General features: G+C 42.5%; 1 protein-coding gene across 1 annotated transcript; it reads right to left on the reverse strand.

Moving 5' to 3' along the window:
• Positions 1–514: 514 nt before the first annotated feature.
• Positions 515–18951, reverse strand: KLF5 (KLF transcription factor 5; the record flags this gene model as incomplete). Its single annotated transcript, XM_083855188.1, has 4 exons — positions 515–2412; positions 14857–14916; positions 16034–16904; positions 18733–18951. The coding sequence occupies 4 exons, from the start codon at positions 18949–18951 to the stop codon at positions 2234–2236; spliced, it is 1329 nt and encodes a 442-aa protein (XP_083711314.1). The 3' UTR covers positions 515–2233.
• Positions 18952–19465: the final 514 nt, after the last annotated feature.

Consider the following 19465-nt stretch of genomic DNA (forward strand, 5'->3'; position numbering starts at 1 on the left):
ACTTCCACTTCCAAGAGAGAAATACAGAAAAGAAGACACTGATATGGTAAGCATTGCATAGTGCTGCTGTGGGACCTTCCTGCCTTTCTAGGGCATGAAAGGAACTTTTTGGAGACAAATCTCTTTTGGGCAACACTGTTGATGAGTGCAAAGAGGTTTTCACCATTTTGAAAGCAAGAAGGAATTTGTATACTTCTACACACTCAACAAGTACCTTTGATTTCCAATCATGCTACTGTGGATGGACAACTGCAACCATTTTCAGGCAACTGGTCACTTCCTTTTAAATTCAGATGGCAGAAAAGCACCAACCCTTATCCCTTCACATTTATTATTTTCACCAGGGCAGGATGCAGAGTGCCAGGTACTTTCCAAAGAGGCAGTCCCTATGTAGAAGAGTCATTCTTTGCTTAATATTGTCATGATTTCCAGCTTCCACTGCAAAACACAGAACTTTCATTGTCAGGAGCTAGAGAAGAGCACATGCACACACACACACATTAGGCACTTTGTTTTATTTTGCAAAAAAAAAAAAGTCTTTATATATAAACGATTTCATTCTCTCTCAAAACATTCTACAACTATACAGCTGTTTGCTCCATCATTTGCATAGGAAATACCACAATACAAAAATAAGGTAGGGGGGAGGCAAAAGAAGCAAAACAGCAACCAATTTCTGCATGTATTTCCACGTATAAACATTTGAAGCCTTACAAAATTATTTACATCGTTTGTCAACTATTTACATTGAGAGCAACATTTCTAACTATAACAAACAAAACTATAATTTATCAAGTATACGTAAAATTGTCTTAAAAAAAAAAAAGTCTATCATATACCACAAATAAATAAAGACAAACAACAGTTTTAACAAAGCTAGGTTTTCCTGCAAGACCCTTTTTTTGGTATTTTGATTGTCTATTCTAGCCTTTGGTTAACAGCTTAATATTACGGCTTGTGAAGTTCAGACACTTATTAGGTTTGTTTGGTTTTCTCCTGTTGTCTGGCCAAATCCTACCTGGTCTAACCTCATCTTTGGCCCTCCATCTACGAGTTCAAGGCTGAGCACGGTGGATCAAAGTCATTGTTAGCATAAAAGGGCACCATTTCATCGACTTCAGTGGAGTTTCAGCTACTTCTGTCAGCAGTAAATTTTTCCCTGCGTGTGTCAATCTGAACAGTGGATTAACTAAACTGCACTGCAATTTTAAAAAAAATTACTGTATCCTTTACCTACTAGTAAATTACATCCAATATCCACGTGAAACTAGATCATACTGGTGCTGAACCAGCTTAACATGGCTATGTATGAAAACTGCATCCTAAATCCTTCTTTTTAAAGTGATACTAAGTTTAGCTTATAGTAAGAGGTTTAACATTCTGTGTTCATTTTAACTATCCCCGCTACTTCAGCTTCCAATATTGACTTTACAGTTCATTCTGCATGTTTTGCCCTTTTATGCAATTTGAAAACAAACTCCTGTTTTGAATATTCAGTGCACACCATTGAGTTAACAGGTATAAAACATCTGACTAAATTGGTACTATTTTGAGAGGTATTTAAGTAACTTTTTTTATAAATGTGCCACGTTATCAAATGTAAAACAACCACTTTTTTCAGATGTTTCTTAGAAAACTTCTGTATTAAACCTAAAAAGCTGATTTGCGTATTTACAAAATCTTTGTCATAGCAAACATGCAACACACAGAACAAAATGCTTTGTTCTATGGCTGTGTATGAATTTTTCTATGTATTTTATATCCACAGAATGGCTTAACATTAAAAAAAAAACAAACCCACATGTACTTAAGTATGTCCAGTAAAAACCTGACAGATTACAGTTCATGGCTTTTCCACTGTGTGCATTCATGTGCATTCTCTCATTAATTTGTTTACTAAACATTGTCACAATGACAGTGCTTTGGTCAAAACACTGCAAGAGAAAAAAAAAAGTATAAAGCTGCAATGTGTTGAGATATAATACTTGTAAAGAGATGAAACCTGCTGACTAAAGCCATATACATCATGAAAGCAAACAAATGACTGAACACTCTTAATTGTGATACAGTGTTTTCCCTTTTTCTGCATAAATATACAAAATATACATTTCCAGTTCCTCTTGAGATCTCTTTTAAATGAATATACTCAAAAATTCAACTAATTTCAGTTGTATGTCGAGAGTCAATAGGAAATTGCATAGATACAAAACAGCCTCAACGACCAGTCCAGCTCCTAGTTCTGGTGCCTCTTCATGTGGAGCGCCAGGTGGTCGGAGCGGGAGAAGCTCCGGTTGCAGACGGCGCACTGGAAGGGCTTTGCCCCCGTGTGCTTCCTGTAGTGGCGCGTCAGTTCATCCGAGCGGGCGAACCTCCAGTCACAGCCTTCCCACGTGCACTTGTAGGGCTTCTCACCTGGAACAGAGCATGGAGAAATGGAACTGTCAGCTGCCACTCTTCAGTAGACAACCGTTGTGAGTCCACACTGAATGGCATTGCTCTTCTATTACAAACGAGGAGCTGACATATCCTAATAATTCACAGCTCTATTCATCAGGCCCCAAACTAACAGCCCCTTTGTTTTTTTTTCAGCAAATTTTGCCCTTGAAAGTGGGATTTTAATGCCTCATTGAAATGTACAAAAACTTTCAAACATGCAAATTGGAGAGAGCTACGGTACAGAAATGCAGAGTTAAAAAGACTGCATGACACCAAAACATGCTTCTTTACACTCATCACAGTATGAGAGGGAGTAGGGGAAAAAAAGCGGTCTCATGTGACAATCTAGCCTGGTTTGTAACTTACACTTGCACCTTTCAAAAATTGGTAAGTTATAGTGCCTTTTTAAGAGGTCTGAAATGGGAAAGAAGACTTTCAAAAGGATTTTTTGCAGTGTGCAGATCTGCTCAAGAGCTTCTGATGTGTGAAGAAAGGGGCACAGTGTGCTACAAACACAACGGGGATAGTATTTTCTAAAATGTCACAAGCAATAAAAACTTGTGGTATCCTAGCCCCTGGCTGGGGCTAGCTATAAACAGGAGAAGTTCAAAGCACCCATTTTCAGTATGAAATGTCTTTAATCAGGTGCTTAAATAGCCATATTTTAAGGTGGCAAGTGCTTGCTGTCTTCAGCAGTCTGTACTGACGTAGGAGAAACATGGCATCTCTGAAAACTAGCTGTGGTACAGCACCAACTTCAAAATATCCACCTAGTCTTGAATACATCAGCCCAAGCACTTGAAATGTTCACATTCATACATTTTAGAACTATAAACACGGTATTTTAAGCATGCCTACAATTTACAGATGTTTGTTGAAATGGGAGAAATATGGAGTCACAAAGCCATGACGACCTCTGTGTGAAACCAGAATTTTACACAGGCACATACACCTGCCTAGGAGCTTGTGTGTGCATGATGTCACCATACAAGCAAGCTTCATATAAATAAAGAAGTTAATGTTTGGTGTTGTTTCAGAAAAACACTTTACAGTTGGGAGAGCGAATATATTTTGAATTAATTTGACCCATGTGGCAAGAAGAAAAAGAAAACAGAGTATAAAAACACTTGGCAGTAGCTTCATCTGGAGCAGAAACTGACCAAAGCTGAGCTTTTCAAACAGTTCTTTCTAGTCCATCTTACAGATGTTCTATGCCTCCACTGGTCCCAAGCCTTTACTCTGACAGTCTCAATGCTACTGCAGTGAAGTGCCTGCCACTTTTCCCAGTTTTACTACCACACATGCACATGGTAGAAAGAGAGGCACCAGTGTCCTGCAATCAGAGTGTTTATTCCACATCAGTTATGCAGGTAATACCATCTGAGAAGCTCCAAAACATTACTCCAGAGGCACTTATTTATCACGCAGATGAAATTATGAAACTGCCTTTGTCTGTGAGTTTCTACTGCTTCATCTGATCAACTAGAAACTTTTCATCTTCTACTGAGTTTAGAATCAGTCCTTTGCTCATAATAGGGATGTGACTTTGTACTGGCAGGTGTTGTCACAACCAGAACTAGACCTTTTCAAGACAAACTAACCACCCACCCACCCACCAATCTTTTTGCATCAACAGCAACTGGGATTTATTGAAATCATGGTGGAAATATAACATCCCTTAGGAAAACAAGAGCCCAGCATCTCATAGTAATTATTAGTAATTAGTAATTATTTGGTGGATCTCAAATAGAACAGAAATCACCACAGATTTCTGTCACAGCTGAATTAACTCTGAGTAAATTCTGAATTTACTCAGAGTAAATTCTGATGCTGATTGAAGATGGGAATGATTTATCATATAGGGTTCTTTTTTACTCCGTGCAGCACATACTGTAGGCTAAAATATAGAATTCATTTAAACCCAGTGTGTAAAGCATTTCTAACACTAGTGAAGCCAGTTGAGAACACATTTGGTCTTCACAGTAGAATTACAGGAAAGGTCCCTATTCAGTGAGGGATCTTTTGCACTATATAGATGATCCTCAGTGTATTTTAACTGGGTTAACAATAGAAGCTGTATAAACCTGTGTTGCTGATCCAAAGGCACAAGCAACCAGGGAGATGATATTTGAACACTTTGTGTTAAAGCACACGTGCACACACAGCGGTTACACAAAAGTATAACTCCTGTATTTGAAATGTCTTAATTTAGAGACAGTGTATTTATTTCTTTCCCTCCTTTCTTTCTCTTTTTCTCCTTTCTTTCTCCTTTTCTTTTTAAATTCTTCTTTAAAAGTCTTCACTCAAAACTGCCACATTATACTCGACACTGAACTCACAGTGCTGTGAGCCTGACACCCTCACTGCGCAGGGAGAGCATATACAATCAGGTCTCTATCTACTCCAAATGCTGCTTCTTGCGTTTTGCAGAACTATACAAGAGAAGGTAAAGAGGGCAAGAAAACAGCACTAGTTAACAAAAGCCTAGGAATATCCAGATCGGACTGGAATTTGGTCCTAGAGATTAAGATCTGTTTCCAAGTCTGGCACTGAGGAGGAATGAAGTACACATAACTTTCACTGAGTGTTGGTCTGTGCTGCACTGCAGAAGCAGCCTCAAAGTTGTGCTGTGTAGGTGACACCTGACCCTGTTAAGAGTCCAAACAACAACAACAAAAAGCTGTCTCCCATTAAAATTTTTCCTGACACACGAGCAAGTGTCAGCAGGCGTTGTGAAGGCTCCTGGCAGAGGAAGTGCCGGCATGCCGGCAGTCCGGGCAGCGGCGATCCCTGTGCCCTGCTGGGTGCCACAGCGTCACAGCCAATGTTGTACCCACGGCCAGAACCCCCATCAAACTCCAGAGCACTCAACTTCATAGAGACACTGTTTAGAAACTCAGTGCACTGTCATGGTCACATCACTGCCTGCCACAGCCATGAATCCTCCTGGGCAACAGCGCTGCTCCAGGGAAAAGCTCAGGCAGTGCCATGCAGAACAACAGCACTCCTCCTTGCTGGCAGACTCTGCAGCCCTGAGCTAAACCAAACGCTGCTCAGGGATGAGCACAGGCAACAAGCTGGTGCCTTACTCAGATTGTTTTAATAGTGTTACTTTTATGTACTGGAAATTAAAGCCAGAATGCTGCTTTTAACCCCTGCTTTGGCCAACAGTGAGAACTGGAAAATGTATTTTTAGTGCCAGTGTAGAGGCCCGGATTATTTTGAATAAATCCTAGGGGTAAAATACTGAATATCTATGTTTGTAATGCTAGTTTCCGTTGGAAAGTTCTATTTAAGAACTGAATCAATTTAAAATGTTTTCCTTTTGGGCAAGGAGGAAAGGGGTAAAAAAAAAAAAAAAGTAGGTGGAGATTAATTTTCACGCCTTTAGACCAAGCAGAAGAACTAGCTGGTAGTGTTGTCTCTTTCTCAATCTATACACATGTTTTTTGTCATTTAGCAAAAATAAGAATTTGATTTAAGTTTCTGCAAGCAAAGGAAAAAGTCTCACATATTTTCTGAAGTGATCCTACTTCTTTGCTGTGCTGACTTTAAAGCTCTGAGAAATCTGGGTTGAAGACTTACTTTTTAAAAAAGCAGGTATACACAACAAGGGACACTGAACTCTTTATCCACTGTTTTCGTTGGCTACATAGTAATGTAAGATTTGTTTACTTTAATGATTGTGCGAAATACAGTAGCTGTAAAGTTTCAGAAGTATTTGGTTTTCCTCCAGCAATTTAGGGCTTCTATAGGGTGTTAAACCAAGAATGCCACTGGCCATCAAACACCAAGGGCAGTACGGCTCAGTTGCTGGAACATGATCACGGTATCAAACAGATATTTCACTGTAAAAGCAAGAAAACAGCTAACTCCTCCACTTCAGGGGAGCTTCCACGGGATTTGTTAGAATGTCAACACTGTTCAACTAAAACACCATGGAGGAAGCTGGTACCGATTTCCAGCCAAATAGCACACTCCAACCCTTTCTTCCCAAGCCAGAAATATTATACACAGCACTTCTGGGAAACAGAACTGCTTTCCTTTAAATTATACTTCAACAGGATAGGGATTTCATAAGTTTAATTGGATTTCTGCACAACCTCCTTCCAGTATCAATGGTTTAAAATATCTTGCTGGCTTATACATCACAAAATATATTTTTAAGTTCTTGAGCTCTTAATATGCATCCACTCTCCAGTTTTTTAAAAAATACATTTGTGGAGCATGAGAATGAGACTTGTATTTGAGCACAGAAATTTTAAGCCCTAATGTTTAGATTGGAAGGTCTTTTAAAGAAAGCACGCAGCAAGAGATAAGGGAGTTTAACCTGAAAGGAGACTATTCTGCTTCCAAGGTGCTTATTTGTTCTAAAAAAATATTCACAATGCTGTGAGATTACAAGGATGTCAAAAAGAGATTTAGATGTTCACATATAACATGCTAGGCTAACCAGCCACTTCAACAGATAAAATCTCCCCCAGCAGATCCCATGCTTTGGGTTTCTTATCAACACCACAAGAGAGTGGTCTGGACCAGTAAAGTACACACACTGTGTTGCCTCTTCTCCCTTTAATTTATCTTCTGATTCAGTTGTGTGAAAACTCACCAACTGCTTTCCTAACATTTAATTCTAGTTGCTGGCAGTGACCCTCACGGCCATGCTCATTTGGGTAAGGCACAGTGGGGGGAGAGACGGTCATTTTGAAGACACCCTCTATCTTCAACACACAGCCTCTGTTCAAGAACATGTCTCTGTTTAAAATTGTTCGGAAAAAACAAGTCACTGACAGGCTCCATTATTGACGAACCTCTCCATTAACAAGAAAATAAGCTTCCTTATTTCACCAAAGAGTTCCATGACTTTAATTCTGCAATTCACTGCTAGTACGGCTTTCTTAAAAAATAAAGTTGTAAACAGCAAGGGCTGGATTTTCAAACCTAAAGTTAGGTAACTCTATTGGTATGCAGAAATCCAAAACAGATATTACACCAGCCAATGCCTGCAACTTCATTTGCTTTCTATCAGAGATTTCTGTCAGAGCAGCGAGTTTGGAGCTTCCTTAAGGAATAACTAGTATACTTTTCAGAGACTCCAAAATTAAAACACCTGATTATAGCTCATAAAGGTATAAAAGCATAAAGACAGCACCCTCCCCCCCCTCCAGTCTTGCCATCATTTTAATATTACTTGTGCTTATTATGGAATTATTTCTAGTGGCAAGTGGCTGGTCTTAAAAATATTCAGGTAGGTGTGATAAAATTGTGGCACGCAAAGTAGAAGTTTCTGTACCAAAACTGCACCACTTATGTACATAACCTTTACCATGCTCAGCTTTAAAATAGGTAATTAGAAAGGTCTATGTTGTCTCAAAGCTTTCTGGGGCATTTGTTTTCAAAATTTTCACATGCAAACATCAGTTGTCTTAACTTCCTGATAAGTTATAGCCTCAAATATAAAAATTATATAAAATTTTTATATAAAAATATATTTAAAAACCCACAAAAAAAAATGAAATGTTTTTTCTGTTTTAGTTTGCTTGAAATAGTGTTTCTCTAGCTCACAGCCCCATCGTTTTAAACTCGCACTGCGTTACTGGACCTGAAAGTAGTTACTGGGGTGTATGTCTGCAAGCATTCAGAAGATTTTTTGCTCCCAACATTTATCCAAAATAAGATCTTTTTTCTCTTACTGACTAAGTCTAAGTGCTGCAGTCATCATTAAAAGTAGCTTCTTGGTTTGCTTTTGGGGTTTTTTTTGAGAAAGAACTGAAAGCTGGATTTTCAAAATAAATAATCCCTCAGGTGTTTAAAAGATCTTTAGTGCACTAAATTTCTCAGTTGTCCAAAATGGAGATGGATGAGAGGGTTGACAGCAAGCCAGGTATAGCCAGCTTATTCTGTGAGTGACAAAACAAATTTAGTCCTTGAAACATCCGTCCACATATTAATGAGCAACATATGCTGCACACTTTTAAATGCAATTAAGTCTCTGCCTACTATAGTAGGCTAAAGGGGTACCATTAAATACTACCTCACAATGAAACAGCATTTTAAGGAATTTTGTAACAGAGAGCTTTGAGCTCAGCACAAAGTCCGATCACTGATAAATGAAGCATGAGCAGGAATAAAAGATAACTCACTGGTGATCAAAGAGGATAGTGAAAAGAATTCACTGACTACAGAGGTGCAGAAGGCATTACCTTCTCAGCACTCCCACCAGTGCTAGAAGCACACTTATTTTGCTAAGTGTTGTCTTACGCAGTTCAAGGATTAGTGGGGAATCTTGACTGCCCTGTGCAATGGTTTATTTTCTTTCTGGTATAACATTCTGTCTTAACAGAGGTGGTCTCTCTTCAAGGAGATATGCAAACACAGAGTAAAGGAATTTTTTTAAAGTAGGTTTATAAGAAATCCACGCCATTTAGGCTGCACGGCTGTGTCTACACATCCTGTGCTGAAGAACACATTTCCTCACCTATGCCTGTGGTACAAGAACTGCTCTTTAGCTCTCTTACCAATAACACTGGCTTTTGTACAGTCAGATAAGAGGTGCTCTTAAACTGGAATTTATTAAACACATACTGTAGACTTCCAGATTTCCATCTACTGTATGCACACACACACCAAAAGAAAAAAAAAATTAAAGCAATACATTAAAGGTATTTTAACTTAAAGCAAAGCACTGTACATTTGCCAAAATCAAAGGTTTTAATATGTCCTTAATCAGAGTTGTTAGAGATCCCTGAATATAAATAATGCAGCCTGACAGGACAGGAATGCTGCTACCAAGATACTCAGACTAAACTAGGACATTACTTAAATGTTTCTAATCTTTCACCAATGGGAGGTGCAGGTCATCTAACAAACAAGCAACACACTACCCTGGCTGGAACCAGGAGTCAATCGTCCCAGTCAAGCCTCAGAAATTAATTACAATAAGGAATGTCTGACCAAATAATGGAAAGTTTTAATCACTGGCAATTGCTGTGAATCTTGGGACTATATTAGCCTATGTAGGGCGGTCTCAAAATGTACTATATTTAAAGCCGGTCTCTTAGGTCAACAGTTTCTTTATCAAGAATCAAATATCCTGGAACTGAAGTTTAATCCTCTCAGGGAGCAATTGACAGAAACAACAGTTCTTTTAAGCTTTCATGCTTACAGGGACTTTCTAGGCTTTTAATCAAAAAGAAAATATTAGGCTTTTCTTTTCAGTATCTAAAATCTAACAGGAATACTCTCACCTGACACCTTGGAATTTTATTCCTGCTTCATAAAAGTTGTATGCTGGATGCCGGTGAGAATGATCAGTAATATTTAAATAAAACTTAGGTTTATGCTGCTAAGATTTCAACCTCTTTTGAGCAACACATTCAAACACTTCCCATTCAGCTTATGACTGCAGATAAAGAACCAGATCAATTATTCCCAAGGCCTGCGATCATTCATGAAGTGTTTGAAAAAAATGCATTATTTTCCCTTAAACTGTGGTTTGCACAGGAAAATAATGTACTTCCATTTCTCACACAGGCAACTAATGGATTTAGCGGAATTCATAAATAAAAGATACTAACATACCCTTCGGCAGTGTCTAGCAACACTGCACTTTAATGCACTTTGTCAACAGTTTTATTTAACTCTCCCAACTTTTCCTTATGGTCTCTATCAATGATGGCATTTACTGACAGCTCCTTAAAGTGTAATCTATGCAACTGACCCATTTAACAGGTCCAAGAAGCTGATCTGCATGGAAGTATTACTTAATTGCTGTTTTCACAATTTCAGGATGAGGTTTGCTATGACTGCAACCACGAGCAAGGCAGAGTCTTTTGGGGCCTCCATTCCTCATTTGCGTACCATGAACGAAATCCCTCACCAAAGTCTCGGTATGATTTGAGTTCCTACATGTTTTCCCAAAGTGTTTTTCTTCCAGCAGGAGCCCAACTATTACTTTTCTTCCCTTCTGAACCAGGGGCATCCTGAATGCCTGGGCAAATGGCACCACCCTTAACAGGTGTCCCTACACAGGTATGGTGAACTGGGAGCACCAAGTCCCAGGGACTGCTGAAATCTACTGCTTACAACTGCTTCTAATCCTGATGTACCATCAGTCTAATTTGGGATCTATTGAGGCAGAGATCTAAAATGAAACAAAATGTTTAACACCTTGAGGGACCCCACAAGTCAGCAGTTGTTCCATGTCTATATAAACATTTGAAATAACCAGGGACAGTGGAAGTATTTTGAGTGCATCTCATTTGAGAAATGCCATTTCTCTTGAGTTATCTCGGCTTCCACTTCCCATCACCAAATACAAGCTAGATCTATAGATAGAGATGAAATAGTTCTGCAGTTAATGCTAGAAACTATTAATGGCAAGCCCACCATGTGACCAGAGAACATGCCTGTACAAAGACTCTGTATACGGAAAACCAGTATGCAGCTGGAAAATGTCCACAACGTGCGTGCCTTGATGTGTTCAAAACAATCACAGATTTTCCTCTTAAAAACACACGCAATTCTGAAGTGTGCAGCTGCTCACAGAAATAGTTGAGCCCCCCAACCCTGTAGCCAGCTGTTGTGCAGCATTACAAGTAGCATACAGGTGTAGTATTCCAGGTGCCTCCACAGCCAACAGTCAACATCTACAGTCCAAATGTCTGGCATATAAAGAAATCTAAAAGGATAAGGACCGCTGTTTCTAAATGATTGCTTGAGATATATGTATATACTTGGACGCCAGAAGAAGAACTGAATGAAGTTTATCTGCAATACGCAAGTAACTGCTTTCCCCTGAGATTTGGCACATGTTTCAATTTGGACACAGAGCTGTTTTGCCAGAGCTCTCAGGTGGCTTTGCTGCTGAACAGCCCACGATAAATGCACAGCCCCCTCACACATTAGATATCGCAGTTGCACAATGCCGGGTACGAAACAGAACTTGTTCCATGACGAACAGGTAGCATTATTTTAAAACAAACTGCTTCAAAAGGTCAAAAATCCAACCTGTTTTGAAAGATGTTCCAATAGGTACTTTAAAATACTGAGTGCCATTTTACCTGTTTCAGAAGTAATTAACATCAAATTCAGGTATCATACCGAATGAAGTGCTTTAAGGTATTAAAATGTACCACACATCTGTGCCAGAACAGCATGAAAATGGACGAAAACACTTTTCAACACTTGAACCTTTGTTCATATTCTGTTTTAGAGATACCAGTTTACCAACTAAAATTTATTTCATCATGAACAAGTGCTAAAGCATTACATAGGGGAAGAAAAAGGTGTGCCTGCTTCAGCAACCGGTACAAATACATGACTCTATCTTAGCTTTTAACAGGAATACTGGATTCCTGATCAACAGCAAGAGTCCAGTGTAACTACATTAAATCAGCATAACTATATCACTTTATGCCACCTGACTTGGTGTAAGGTGAATAGCTTGGGAACACTGAAGAATAAAAAAAATATGGTATTTTCCTCTTGCCCATTTCCTATAGTTTTGCTTAGATGTAATTTATAAAATCATTGTGTGTATATCTGAACGGGAAAAAAAATAGACTACAGTCTACATTCCATCTATCAAAAGTAACATTTCCCTTAGGTTTATTCTCAAAGAACATCTACTAAATCCAGGGAAAGCCTTTCAGAAGAGAAAGGCTGCTAAATAAATACTGTGAAAAGGCTGAGATTTTCCAATACAAAGGGAAAACCATGAGGTCTGTCTTGACTTTTAATGGCAGACAAACTTTGCCGAAGGCTCTTTTATTTTAAGATGACAGATTGCTGAGAAGGGCAGGGACTGCTTGGGATGAGAGAGACTGCAGCCAATTTTAAAAGGTATTGTTAAGAAACTAAGAATAAGGAGAGAACAACCTCAGTGGTCCATGATTACTAAAGAACGGGTTTAGCCAGATAAACAGGTCTGCTATCCCTGAAGGGATTTGAAAGAATATCACACACAACTTTATTAAAACAGCTTACGTGACATTTGCTTTAGACTTCGAAGGTAAAAGCTTCACAGAGTCCTTTAAAAATGTTTTAAAAATCAAAACTTATTAGTGCTGTATGAATTCACAGTTCTGGGGGGATGGGATGAACAGAGGCACATCCTCTAATTTAGCCTTCGGCATCAATCCCTTCAGAGATCAATAGCAAGATTCCCTTGCACTCTTGGGGAAGGCTGAGCAACTTCACGGGTTTCCCCGAGTTTGCAACCCTTTGCTTTAGCATTCCTTAATCAAACCAAACGTTAAGTCAGAGATATGGCTCTTAAAACACACTTCAACCCTATGTTAAGGCAAAGATCAGGATCGCTGCTGGAAATGTTCAAGTATGAAGTGAATATTCAGGAGAGTTAAACTAATCCAAACTCTGAAATACTGCAGGTAACAGGATACGGACTCACATTCTTGCATGTAATGCACTCTTTAGACAGTTTATCCCTTCATTCACCTCCCCAGAAGACCCTTTGTATTACAGACCTGCTTAAGTTCACTAGATTTTTATCTAAAACAACATTCTTGTTTCCATGAATACATCAGCTCCTCTGACCTCTGCACATTTATCCACATTTCTAGGTAAAAAAGTGAAGGCAACAATAAACATTAGTGACCCTAAGCAATATATGCTAGCAATGAGGTATGTATTTCCATGCATACAAGAACTAACTTTGTAAACCCTGAAGTCATTACTACTCAACGTACAGAAAAACATAAATTGATTTCAAAAAGGAAAAGCGTTCATTTCAAATGCTGACTACGTAGTGTTAATGTTTAGACTAAAGCTTTGCTTTTATCTCTCTTCCTAGTTATTTTGTAATAGCAATCAAGATATTTAAAACTGGTATTTAGTTCCCGGCTGAACTGCGCAAGGGGAAATCATACACCTAAATTTACAGATTATTTATTAAACAGGGATTCTCCTCTCTGACACTATTCAGATTTACAGCCTCATGAAAATATTCCTTTCTTACTAAACTTACTGCCAGCGAGTAAGTAGTGATTACACATTAAGAATATTTTTAACAGTGTTGGTGTTTAGTCTGTCACTTATGCAAAACAATAATCTTCTACTTGCTTTTAATTTTTCACTGTACAACACAGGTAACTTTCATTTCTGAAAACAAGATTTCCATAGTAACACTTAACTGGACATGGTCAACTTTTTAAAAATAATCTAACAATCCATTTACAATAGCTGCCGAACAGAAGGCCTTGTTTCCACAGAGATAGTGAAACATTGTTTTATAGCTCAGGACAAGTTTTGATTAGGTGAAAACTCACTCCGTGAACGGCACAGCTGTAGTGCTGACAGTCTGCTTCAATAAGAAAGCTGCTTGAAATGTGACTCATATTTTGCTCTGATTCTAAGCCCATGCATAAAAGAACTGGGGTTCACACTCATTTCTAAAAACAGAGTCACAGTCCTTTCATTTCATTTCTTTACAAAATCATTCATGTGCTTTTCACTGATTTAGCATGAGTAGCTCTGTACCAAGATCCCAACAAAGAACTGTCCTAAACAGTTTCGGGTGTGCTGGTGGTGAGCAATGTTTTTTTTCCTTCTCTCCCTCTCTCCTTCTTCCCCGTGCCTCAGCAGGTGAACACTTGGGAAGAGCATGTGGGGCAGTTCCACCTCCCAACCACTGTCCCCAGCACTCACAGCTCCTGTGCCCACACACAACCAACCCTGTCCTCAGCTCCGCTCCTTGCAGGCCTGGGAACAGGGACTGCCTCTGTAGTTGCAAGCAGAGTTTGATCAGGGTACAAAAAACAACCGTGACACACTGGCACTTTTAATTTCCTTCATTTTAACGTCTTTCCCTGATAGAACAAAAAATTCTAAAAAATAGAAATTATGTCCCTTTGTAAAAAAAAAATAAACATGGAGAATACCACTTGTCTTTCAAAAAAAAAATTTATATATATATATATATATATAGCCCACTTAATGCCAAGGACAAAGTAAATGGACCTATCTCGGGAGTTTTCATGATGTTTGTGAAAAAGTCTAAGATTAAATAATCCTAAATAGTTAGAAAGAAAGCCCAAGCTAGAAAATTCTATATACTCAGATAAATCTCCAAAAGTAGAACACCTTTACTATGTTTAATTCACTATTCGGGGAGGAAAAAAGGTTTTTTTAAACACTTTAAAGGCATTTCAGATGGAAACTTTCCATCTACTTTATTGTCAACTATTTTGAGTTCCATTGAGGTTTAGCAAAACTGCACTAATAAACAGATTTTACTTCTCTCTGAGCAATCCTCAAGTATTTTGTAGGTGAATTGCCAGTCTGTCCACACCACTCTAGAGAAAACAGGGAGAAGCTGGCAGACCCAGCATGCTTGCTTTGTCGGAAAACGCGTCAGGCACAGGCGAGCGAGAGATAGTGAGAGAGGGAGTACATACGTACCTGTGTGAGTTCTCAGGTGCGCTTTTAAGTGAGAAGACTTTGTATAAACTTTTGTGCAGCCTAAACAAAACAGAAAAACGACAAGAACAAAAAAAAGCAAAGAGGTTCAGTAGAAAGAACAGAAATGTTCCACACAGTGCTTAATCTTTCTCATTCAGGGCTGGGGTACTATGTGGACACATTAAGTTTACTACTTTCTGGCATCATTTTTGCCACTTAGAAGCAAAATTTTACATAGAACACTCCTAGAGATATAGAAACAAGATGCTTTACACAGAAAAGAGAAAAAAACATGTATGTTTCTGGTCGACTTACTACTTCGTAATGTAGTATATAAGCCAATAGCTGCTACAATCTATGTACAGTAACACCTGCTAAGTGTAAGTCAACAACTTAGCAGGGGTGGATTATTTTTTTTTAATTTGCAAGAGGACCTGATCAAGCCAGACTCCTTGTCATCATCACCCAGGGCTCACCACAACTCTTCCACTGGGCATTTATTGTATGGCACACCATGGTCTGATAAAGGCACCAAGAGCTGGTACAGGGGGGAACAGCAATTTCTCTCTGCGCTACAATGGGTGTGCACACCTTGTATCTGGGATCTGGTACTACATGGAGGCATTTACAGCCAGGTCTCTTTTCCCCTTCAGTGCAGGAAGCAATCCATCTGTGGACAATTTTCAGAGATGGTTTTAATGGATTTATGCGGGCAGCCAAATCTCCTGTTCGTAACAGGGAAGATTGGCCATGACCTTGGCTACTGGGAGCTGAAATTATTCTCGCAGTGCCAGAAAATTCAAACAGAGCTGTACTGCACTGGACAAAGTGAGCCTCTGCTCCACTGTGAGTATTGGACAGTCACATTGACTTACACTAGCAAAAGCCAAAATTTTTATTTTTTGTTTTCTACAGAGCCCATATTTTGTAACACGGTAAAATGAGCCCAAGAGAATGACAAATGACATGAAGAGTACACCTATTATTCAAAGAATATGAGAGTCTTCCACTCAAAATAGAACAACAACGAAGACAAATTCTACTGGGACAAAAAGTTATTTGGTTTTCCCTAGGTGTAGGCCACAGCTAAAGAAAACCACTTATTCCTCATCCGTGATTATTCACAACTTTTTTATTTTATTGCAAGAGCTGGGGTTTTATGGCACAGGTTGCTTACCTGGGTAGTCACAGTAGTGGATACGTCTTTTCTCCAAATCTGGGTTACTTCTCCTGTTGTATCTGACAGGTTGGATGTTCTGAGGGGTTATGGGCAGAGTTGCTGGTAAATTTGGGTTGTGAATTGCCAGCTTGGAAGCTATAGTGGCGGCGTATGATGGAGGAGGGGTTAAATTCTGCAGCATCTCTGCTTGCCTGTCTGGACTTCCAGGCTCTGAGCTTGGGGGCGAAGGAGGGAAGTAAGTGACCTGCTGCTGCAGGAACTGGTTTGGCATGGTGTAGGTACAGGGGGGGATGCCCTGGAACTGTTTCATTGCAGTCTGTGGAACAGCCGAGGAGAGAGTGTTAAGGCCCGCCATGGCTGAGGGCATGGAGACATTGTTAAGGGAGTCCATCACGGCTGCCTGAGGAGTGGAGCTGGGCATGTCTAAATCCGGTGAGCTCAAGAGCTGATACAACTGGCCTTGCTGGGGTGTGATGGAAAGATGGACATCTGGAGTAGGAAGCTCCTGCTTGATGAAAATGTTGTTCACATCAGGAGTTTGGTGGGAGCTGAAGATGCTGGTAAATTCTGGAAGGGCCTGAGTGGGGGCAGGGGCAGGAGCAGCAGTTTCATTCTGGTGACTGAAGATGGTGACCGGCTCTGTCTTGATGTGAGTTACACAGGGTCGCTGAGATTTGTACAGGCCAGTTCTCAGGTGGCTGATGTCGGGCAGGAAGACGTTCATGTTGATGCTGTAAGGCAACCCTTCGCTGTCAGTGAAAAACTGGTCTACAACCGAGGCACTGTCTCTTCTGTATTTCTTATGTTCAGGGATGACAGACACGGGCGGGAGCTGAGGAGTCAGGTATTTCTCCATTTCACATCTCGTCTACAAAGACAAAACAGACCACAATCCACATGATTTGTTACCATCTAAGAAAAATGATGGCACCCAAGTCATGTGAGGCTTTACAAATAAAAGGCAATACTGTCCATCCAGCCACAAGACACCTACAGAGGGAGTTAGGAACGCTCAGACTAACGCAAACCTGCTTGACTTTACAATCAGCACACTGATCAACATCATCAAGGGCAAGGAGATAAAGTCACGGCACAAAGCGTTCGCACATTAAGACAGATCTGATGTTTCAGCATATGCAAACTTTTCATCTTTTATGCCTAAAAGACAGAGCGAGGTGCAGAAGTGACAGGCGCTGTGCCTAATCTGCAGATCTGCTGCTCTGGAATGCACTGCTCCAGCAGGGTGACTGCCTATCTGCTTCACCCGCTTCTCTTTGAAATGCTAACTGTAAAAGCCACATCCTCAGCTGACTATTTGAATACTAATACTTCAAATAATGTTTATATAGACATAAATATATTCCATACTTCCATGATTTTTCACCTCTAGGAAAACGGGATTTAATTAGAAATACAACACTGACGTGTAAAGATATTAATAATATCGAATAAAAAGGAGACGAGTTGACTACATCAGAGCACTCTTTGTGTAAAGTGTCTCCAGGACTACACTCAAACCAGTAATAATCTATGCAGTGTATAATTGTCTAATGGCGTGATAAACATGTCCCTATCCATGTCTCGGTTCTCGGAGAGCTCTTTAATTACTGGAAAATCATCCTCTTAGCACGGTAGTGCGAGGGAATCCGTGGGTGGCTGGAGCCCTATACATTACTGGTGTACAGTCATCGGCAAAACATTTACCATGCACTCTCCAGTGGGCAAATGCTACATTCCCCCGTGTCCTGTCAAGAGAGCGCTCATACCAGACCCGTTTAGCGCCCCGCAAGCGAAAGCAGCTGACAAACAGCAACTCTGCCCCAAAGTGGATTTTAGGACCTTTCTTCAAAGACCCCCGGTAAACACCACAAACAAACACAGCCGCCTTCCCGTCCCTTTGATCTGGATCTGCCCCGACATGCCAGGCTACTTTTTCCAGCTCTTGTTTACGAGCCGAGGGCAGCTCGCTTTGAAGACGGGGAGTTATTTACTCGTCAGGGAAGGCAGCAGCGAAGGGCAGCGCCCGGCAGGGCTGCTCGGCACCGGGGCTCGGCACCGGGGCTCCCTCCTCCTCCCGGCCCGGGCCACGCCGGTGCTGGCAGGGCGCGGGGAGCCGCCCCTGGAGCGGCACACCTTCCCGCTTTTAGCTCCTCCAGCTGTTTGCCTGCGGATCCGCTCCCAAGCGGCGTCCTGGGACAGGCACGAAGTCCTGGGAAGTCCCCCCTGGCCGGCGAGCCATGCGCTGCCCCCCCGCCCCCCGAACATGACTCCCTGCGTGGGCGAGGGGGACAGGCGGCCGCTCTAATTCTGCCGCCGGGCAAGTGCGAAGGCAGCAGCTGTAGCTTTCAACACACCCGCGGGGCAGCCCCGCTCCCCCCGCCGCCCCCGGGCCCGCCTGGGCCGCCCGGCCGGGCACTGCCGGCGGGACACGGCAGCGCTCCCGCTCCGCTCCGCTCCGCACGGGCGGGATGGGCGGCGGGGCCGCTCCCCGCACACGCACAGACACGGACACACACAAAACACACACACACAAGACACACACAAACTCTCCCGCCGCCGCCGCACTCCCGCACTTGGGGGTCCGCCGCCCTGGCCCGGCCCCACCCAGCCCGGCCGCTCCCGGCGGGGCGAGCGCGGTGTGCGGGAGCTGTGCGGGCACCGAGAGCCCCCGGGGCTGTCAGCGGGGCCGCCCCTACCTGCACCATCTCCTCCGCCGGCAGGTTCCCGCCGCCCCCGCCGCCCCCCGGGTGCTGCTGCTGCGGCTGGGGCGGGGGCTGCTGCTGCTTCAGGTCCTCTCCGGGGAAGATCGCTGCCTCCCGGGCTCCCAGCACAGGCTTCAGCTGCGCGAACACCGGCTCCTCGGGCTGCTGCACGGGCCCCAGGCGGGCGCTCATGGTCAGCACCCGGGTGGCCATGGGGCTGGCGGGGGCGCGGAAGGGCTGCCCGCCCCGGCGCAGGGCGAGGACCCGCGGGCGGCTCCGGGCGGGCGGGCGGTGTCTGCTCGGGCGCTCACTCCCCACGGCACCGGCCCCGAGCGCATCCACTCGCCTAGCGTCACTGCCTCCGCCCGTACCTGGCCGCGGGTATCTACCCGTGACACACGCCCGCCCCTATTTCACCCTACCCCGCCCCCGGCCCCCCCATACCCCACCCAGCCCGGAGAGGGGCCGGCCCTGCCCGCCCTGCCCACGGGACTGCGGCCGCTCCTCCCGCCTCCCCGCCCGCCCCGGCCCGGCCCCGCAGCCGCGGCGATGCCGGAGCGCTCCCGGTGCCGGTCCCGGTCCCGGTGCCGGTCCCAATTCCAGTCCCAATCCCAATCCCCGGGGCGCGGTGCCCGGCGCAGAGTCCCCGGAGCACAAGCGGGTTTTCAGCGGGTTTTCAGCAAGTGCCGCGCTCCGCCGGGGCTTCTCCCGTGCTTTTACTATTATT

Source organism: Zosterops lateralis (genome assembly GCF_965231275.1).
Source record: "Zosterops lateralis genome assembly, chromosome: 2".
NCBI lineage: Eukaryota > Metazoa > Chordata > Aves > Passeriformes > Zosteropidae > Zosterops > Zosterops lateralis.